The sequence below is a fragment of the Amphibalanus amphitrite genome, unplaced genomic scaffold (genome assembly GCF_019059575.1).
Source record: "Amphibalanus amphitrite isolate SeventyFive unplaced genomic scaffold, NRLGWU_Aamphi_draft 000696F_arrow, whole genome shotgun sequence".
NCBI lineage: Eukaryota > Metazoa > Arthropoda > Thecostraca > Balanomorpha > Balanidae > Amphibalanus > Amphibalanus amphitrite.
The window spans coordinates 191365-198833 of NW_024882190.1; the positions used below are offsets into that span (position 1 = coordinate 191365).

Sequence of the window (7469 nt, forward strand, 5' to 3'; positions counted from 1 at the left end):
CGTAAGGTCAGTTCGCTTAGGCGTCTGATGATAATCAAAGTGTCTGATGGCATCGCAAATTGTAAATCGAATGATGTCGTTTTCAGCCAGCACATGGAATGGCAGTGAAATAGTGTTGCCCCGTTATCAATGGTTGCATTGTTTTTATTTTGTTGATAATAGATTGAAACGAGCGCGCCGTAGTTGCAAAAATCTGTTTGCATTCGATGGACTGTTCAAGGTTGGTTCAAGATAACCTGCTGCCAACACAGCTGACCAATCAGCATGAAAACAGAGAATTAAGAAGCGACAAACGACGTCATAAGCAGCAAACAAGAGCCAATCATTGGCTGCTTGTGAATCTATGTCGTCATTTTATTTGACCGTGAGTCCGTCAGTAGGAGCCTAGGAACACACTTCTTTCGGCCAAAGTGGTAGGTGGGCGATGTCAACTTTTGATGTTAGTACGTTTTAATTTTTAGTATTTCTTTTTGGTTTATGTGTGTTTAGTATTTTTACGCGCCCTAATCCAACAAGAACAAGAAGTGTTTAGTATTTTATGGTATTTTGTTGTCATATAACATTTGTTTCGCTTTCAAAGAATGTATCACAAGTATTTTCTTCTCATTTAGTGCCTGACTGTTGCTTGTCTCAGGTTAGGTAGCCGGTAGGTATGCATCTTTTTGTACATGCTTTTTCTGAGAGAAAAAATAGTAGTTAGCGTATCTTTATGGTGATGTCCAAAAATGGTTATTTTCTGTTTCAGGTAATGTGAAAATGGCACTCCGGGCTGCACCACCACCTCCAAAACTAGCTCCGAAGCCTGGAAGTGTAAAGGTTTATAGAGCAATTTACAAGTACACTGCCCAAAGTGTAAGTTGATTTTCATTGTAAATGATAGCAATTAGCAACTCAATAATGATGGGGTCTCAGGGTAATGGCACCTGAGTTCAGTGGCTGTTTTTGTTGTAGCCTCTGCTTGAGCCGAGGTATTCCGTTCTCCTCTTGAGCTGCTGCAGTCTGCACACAATCAGTATAAGGTGTATTCTGGGCATAAAGTGTATCAACATTAACAAGCCTGAGCTGGTTGGGCGCTACCGCAACGCAAGACTGTTAAGCCAAGTGTGAATACACCCGTTCATCCATTTGTATGCTGGGCTTTACCAATTCTGAGGACAGCCTGAGACAGCCACAACAGTTTGTTTTTTCCCGGTGCTCTGATAGTTTTCGAGCACATCTTGGTCTTCCATTGATGATTTATGATCAGCAGATTGGCTAATCCACCACTGAGCACTGAGCAGCTGAGGGAGAATTGCCAGCAAGTTTATATGATATATGGCATACCTAATACATTGCCAGTATGCTGACAAAAACAGCTTCCAAAATCCAAGCACACTTTTGCAGGGCATATTTTAAGGATTTTTCACTGCGTCCCAAAGGTGGCATAGGGCACACGCTTTGATCGGAAAGGGCACATTGCAAGCGAAATAGTATATAATGCAAGTGAGATAATGTACAGATACATTGTGTACTGTGCTGGTGGAGGGGCACTGCAAGCGGGATATTGGGAGCGGGCTGTGATTGCTTTTGGCCAATCTCGAAATTCGCCCAGTCGTAGTGCGTTCTTTATCCGCATTCAAAGGGCGGACCGGTGATTTAATGACATTTACATTGTTGTTAGTCACTCGTTTTCCTGAACGGCGTTGGGCGTGTTTGTCCTCCCTTGACGCACCAAATTGTACCTATGCTTAGAGAATAAAAATGAATACCTATGCACATGATTAAAATGTGATACATACGTCTCTTCATGCGTTTTTCACCCTTATCAATCGATTCAAAATAGAGGTTGACGTGTGAAACATTGCCAATTTGCATTGAAGGTACTATGTGTTTGAAATAATTAGATGACGTAAGGTCAAACAGTACCTACCTAAGTTGTGACAAGAAATCATCGGATTTTAAAGCTACATAAAAAATCCATCATAGATTAATGCTTTGGATGAACGGATTCTTTGGATGCTTCGGATTTCGCTTCCTTACTGCCTATCATGTAATATAACCCAAACTTTTCCCAATGGAAGTTCCTTTGTTTAATTATTATGCCCAGAAATGTGTCGATTTTGTGCCATTTCTGGGCGCTTTGGTGGGGGGGGGGGGGAGCATGGCCCCGTGGTCCCCTCTATATCCTCCTATGGCCAGACGGCCATGACGGCCCTGATCTTACCGTATGCCATCAAATGTCAAACTTCGCAATGATGCAATTTTTTTCGGAAAACGTGCCGGTATCTCAAAAACTATGATAGCTAGGAGGGCGCAATCGATAGGAGAAAAGCAATCGATATATCTTGTTCAGCTCTTTCGTCAATATTTTGTCAGAATTGAGTTCAGATCAACGGTTAAGGCTCCATAGCCAAAAACGGGTAAAATTACAATTTTTGTCAATATAGGTTTCATGAAAAGCCTTTGAACTAAAAAAAGGTAGAGAATTTTCGTTTGCACGATCGTTCTTCTCTCATTTTTACCTCGAAATGTCAAGGTCAGAACTTGATCTCACATTAAGGTCATTTCGTGACCAAGATAGATCATGTCGCATATCAGTCGATGCGTTTCGATGAGGTACCTCAAAACAATGATACAATCCACTGTGCATGCAAAAGCCCGGTAGGGCCGGATTTTGGGCCAGGCTCCGGGCCTGCGGGCTCCAACTTGACATCTCTTAACAGGACTTTAGGGAAGGGCAGGACACAGAGTCTGAGCCCAAAGGACAGGGCAGGCACAGGCCATGAAGCTAAGATAAGACGGGGATACTTGAGGGCTGGGTAGGGTGCAGGGTCCGACGGCAAGACAAGGCGCGGGTCTGAGGCTATCATTACACAAGGCCGGAGAGTAGTGCAAGACACAGGGCCTTAGAACACCTGATGACCAACACACCTGAGGGCAGGGCAACACGCAGGATCTTAGAGCAGGGCAAGAAATAGTACCTAAAGGTAGAGCAAGACATAAGACACAGGTATGGCACAAGGCCCCAAACACCGCCCACGTCTTGTCATACCTTCGGGCCCCGAAGGTATGACAAGACGTGGGCGGTGTTTCACGGACGCTGCTATCAAATTCCGCGAGCTGACGTCATACTTGTGGTAGTGTTTGAGCAATGGGCCTGTTGATGTCTCCATGGAAACCCAATTTGACACGTGTAATAGCAGCGTGCTGCTATCACCGATGAAACAGGGCCAGAGTATGGAGCCTGAGGGCAGGGCAAGGCTCAGGGCATGAAGGCAGAACAAAGCACAGGTTCTGAGGACAGGTAAGGGCACGGGGCATGAGGACGGGAAACGGCACGGGACCTGAGGGCGGGAGACACCACAGGGCCTGATGACAGGGCAGGGCACAGCGCCTGAGAGCGGGCATGGAACACGAGACCTTAGGGCAATGCAGAATACAGGGCTTGAGGGCAGAGTAGGACACAGGGTCTGATGGCATGGGACGGCACAAGGCCTGACGACAGGGCAGAGCACAGCAACTTAGGGCGAGGCAGGGCACGGGCCTGAGGGCGATACAACGCATAAGGCAGAATAGGGCACAGGGTCTAAGGGCAGGGCAATGCACATGAGGCCTGGAAGCAGAACATGACAGGACAGGGCCTGAGGTAGGGCAAGGCATTAGGCTCGAGGATGGGCGCGGCGCCGGGGCATGAGGACATGGGAAGGCACAAGGCCTGATGGCAGGGCAGGGCACAGTACCTGAAGACAAGGCAGCGGCACGGGGTCTGATGGCAGGACGTGTCACAAGGCTTGAGGTCAGAGAAGGGCAGGGGCCCCAAACTAGGGTAGGGCAGGGCACGGGGCCAAAAGACGGGAAGGCAGCGCATCAAATTTCCAGGCAGAATATATAAAGTATCGTGTTTGAGGGCAGGGCAGAGCGGGGCACAGGGCCTGAATGCGGAGCAGGGCACAGGACCTGAAGAAAGGGCAAGGCAAGGTACAAGACCTAAGGACAGGGCACTGGGCAGGGCACATATCCTAGGGGTATAGAAGGGAAGAACATAATAAGGTGTATGACCAAGGGTAGGGCAGGGCACAAGGACTGGAGAGGGCATGTATGTGCTTAGGTACATAGTAAATCAGGGCACAAAGCAATCGGAAAGCCAACATCTTTTACACAGTAAAAGACCGAGGCATGTTACTAATTTTTGCTCGCACTTTTCGGCTGAAACCGTGGCATTTCAGTCACAGTGTGGGACGCAGTGGTCCAAATTTCGCGAGGGCTACGTCCCAAAGGCAAGGGGCTGCGTCCCAAAATGGGACGCAGTCAGTATGTTAAAATATGCCCTGCACTTTTGCATTGGGAAACACCTAGCCTATGAAGTGAAACCTATTTTCACATGTAGGTAAATGTATTTTCATTTAACAGCAGAGCTCTCAGATAAACAAAGCATGTGGGTCAGGTAGCAAAGTATCAGACATGGGAATATATGCAGTTATTATCCGGAAAGGATTGAGGCCTTTGGAGTCAAGCATCTTTTGATGATAGGAGTAAAAAGTAGCATGGAGTTTTTCATTGTTAATGGATTAGATGTTTGGGTTGGAAGGAGAAATTCACATTAGTTGGAGTGTATATTTTTTTTTTTTTTGCTACATCAAACTTCTCTCAAGGATAGGACAAAATTCTCATTTGCCTATTTTGCCTTATTATCAAGCTGCAACCCAACACTGCAAGTCTTTACAATCTGCACAGCACACCAGCAATTCTCCTCTGGGTGACACATGTGCACCGGGTGCTAGCCCTACCAGAGTGACAAAACTGTGCCAGCCAGACTCTGAATGAGACCTAGAACAGTCACTGATGATCGATGTGACTCTCTCACCTCTGCTGTCCATTCTTGGAAGCTGGAAGACACTCATTGGCGGTGATCAGACTTTATTTATAAATTTAGCTAGAATGTTTGAATGAATGGATTGACAGAGGCAGAGCCTACGCTAAGCAGAGCTTGTTGCGTAGACTCCGACTCCTACCGTCCGATCGCGCAATTCCGGATAACGGGAGAATTTAGATGCCAAAGTTAAAATTCAAAGCCGGAGTCCGGACACGGTCTGTCCCACTCAACTGACTTCAACTAGATGCGGCTGCTCCCACCAACTGCAGACCATCCCCATCAGGAGTCTCAAATATCAAGTGCCGAAGCGACTCGAACCCGGGCTCTCACTATACTGGGAGTCCGGGAGACTTATGCCTTCCTTTCCCACTGAAAGGGCACCACATGAGGCCTGTTTATGTGTGGCGGTCAGTGATTGATGGTGAGTGACTGACTGCTGCCTGGCCTGTAATTTTCAGGAAGATGAGCTGTCATTCGAGGCAGGAGACTTGCTGTACGTGAAGGAGCCTTCCGCCGACCAGGTGTGGTGGACAGCGAGCTGTGGCACAAAAACCGGCCTGGTGCCATACAATTATGGTACGTATACTGTTAACCGCCCATTGTACACCTCTTCGGGTGACAAATGAGCGAGCGAGAGTGAGCTGTGAGGCTGTGAGGAAGTGCGGAGAGGCACATCGAAATGACTTGCGCGCACCATCTTGCTACTGGTGCCTTATGGTATGCCAAATTTAGGTGTCATCAGATCAGTCATTCCCAAGATGTTGAAGAAACAAGACTTTACGTGGGCTCGTGCTAACTGGTTGCTAACTGACTTTTGCATGGCACACTCACGTCTAACCACTGGTCGCCAAGGGTCAAGGGGGTACCTAAGCTGAGTCGCCATCGGCCTAGCCTTTCTCGAGATGTGGATTCCACCCCTATACGTGCGTACGTGCCGTATTGCCCCGACGGTGACTCGAGGGAATGGATCGCCCGGGTTGGGTGCCTACCCATGTCAAGTTCAAGTGCAATCGATCCAGCGATTTTTGATCGAAACAAACTTGGCACCACTTTATTTTCCACGTGGCATGTGTGGAAGGGATGACTCACGTGGGAAAGGGTATTCTTTTTTTGTGGCGAAAAACGGCAAAATATCGAGAAAAAAATATCATTAGGCCTGAAAGGCATAGTGCGGTGACGAATTGATTTCGATATGACGCTGCAGTAGCACAGCTGTTTCACTGAAGCGCATAGCAGAGTACTGGTTAGTTAAGGAAAAAAGCAGGAGAGCTCGGTGGTATGGTGTGGGCTATCGGCTCTGTGCGTAACTATGACGTTGTATCCGGCAGTGGAGGAGCGCTCCGAACCGTTGGAGAGTCCGCTGCACGAGGCGGCCAAGCGGGGCCACCTGAGCTTCCTGCAGGACTGTCTGCGCCACCGGGTATCGGTGAACGGTCTGGACAAGGCTGGTAACACGGCGCTGCACTGGGCGGCGCGCGGCGGCCACCTAGAGTGCGCCGAGGCGCTGCTGGCCGTCCCCACCGTCTGCGTCAACGTACAGGTCAGTGTTGTGCAGCAGACGCGGGTCGTGGTATTTCTTAGAGCTCAAGTTGCTGCTACATGAATGTATCGCTATGCGTCATTTGTCCGCGCCTATCAAGCTGATATCTGTTTTCCTGTGACGTTGGCAGAACAAACTGGGCGACACGGCGCTCCACCTGGCCGCCTGGCGTGGTCAGGCCGAAATGGTGTCACTGCTGCTGCGCCACGGGGCCGACCAGAGCGTCTGTAACGGCCAGCAGCAGCGGCCGGCCGACCTGGCGCAGTCGGCCAGCTGCGCGGCGCTGCTCCGACCCAGGTCCTGCACCGACGACGACTACGGAGTCGAGTCCGACTCGGACTGACGCACAGTGTGACCTTTATCTCGCAATTGTGGACCAAATGAGCTTATCGTTTATCTTATGCGGTTCGTGCTAGCTGTGCACAAGCATGGCGTTGATGCGACGGATATTTAGTATAGGTTCTGTGAAGGCTCTGCTTTGAGGCCGTGGTACTAGCGTGACAAGAACTGTACTGCACATTACATAATCATATATTCCATCTTGTCGTGATACGAAAGTCGCCTCCTGCTTGCTTCGTGAGTCTTCAAATAGGCATTCGCCATTTAACAACGAAAGTCACGATAACTAGTCGTCGACTGAGAAAAAACACAGGGTTACTTCCAACTCTTGCTGTTCGGGAGAGTAAAGACATCCGTTATTCGCACATCCGTTATTCAGCGGCAACACCTTCGTCAACACATCATTGAGGTGCAAATTGATTTTTGTAGCGAATTTGAGTTTCACCTGTTCAGAATTATTCATGTTATCTACAATTTTGTGCTGATTTTGTCCTAGCCAGAGTACCGGATCTCTTTTATATCCACCTTTGTTTGACATAACGCTGGGCTTTTCCCAGAAGAAAAGAAGACGTCGCTTGATGCCACTATCAGTCAAATAATTTTGCAGCAATCTGTTTTTTTTTTCAATCTTTTATAATCCTATGAACGCTGATGTGACAACATTGGTAAATTGGGTTTATACTTATTGTTCACAGCGGTTTTTTCGTGTGGCTGGTAGAACTCGGGGCGACTTCTAGC

General features: G+C 48.2%; 1 protein-coding gene across 9 annotated transcripts; it reads left to right on the plus strand.

Moving 5' to 3' along the window:
- Positions 1-94: 94 nt before the first annotated feature.
- Positions 95-6931, plus strand: LOC122364769 (osteoclast-stimulating factor 1-like). 9 transcript variants are annotated; one of them, XM_043335490.1, is made up of 5 exons: positions 95-413; positions 746-852; positions 5311-5428; positions 6181-6392; positions 6523-6931. In XM_043335490.1, the coding sequence occupies exons 2-5, from the start codon at positions 757-759 to the stop codon at positions 6733-6735; spliced, it is 639 nt and encodes a 212-aa protein (XP_043191425.1). In that variant the 5' UTR covers positions 95-413; positions 746-756; the 3' UTR covers positions 6736-6931. The 9 variants fall into 9 exon arrangements, with proteins under 9 accessions (XP_043191425.1, XP_043191422.1, XP_043191424.1 ...); XM_043335487.1 differs by having other exon boundaries at positions 207-364; XM_043335489.1 differs by having other exon boundaries at positions 400-439.
- The last annotated feature ends 538 nt before the right edge of the window (positions 6932-7469 follow it).

Excerpts from the sequence above, each read along its gene's own strand:
- LOC122364769 (XM_043335485.1), top strand. Across the intron at positions 853-5,310 it reads ACAAGTACACTGCCCAAAGT|GAAGATGAGCTGTCATTCGA; the intron begins GTAAGTTGATTT and ends TGTAATTTTCAG. Across the intron at positions 6,393-6,522 it reads CCGTCTGCGTCAACGTACAG|AACAAACTGGGCGACACGGC; the intron begins GTCAGTGTTGTG and ends TGACGTTGGCAG.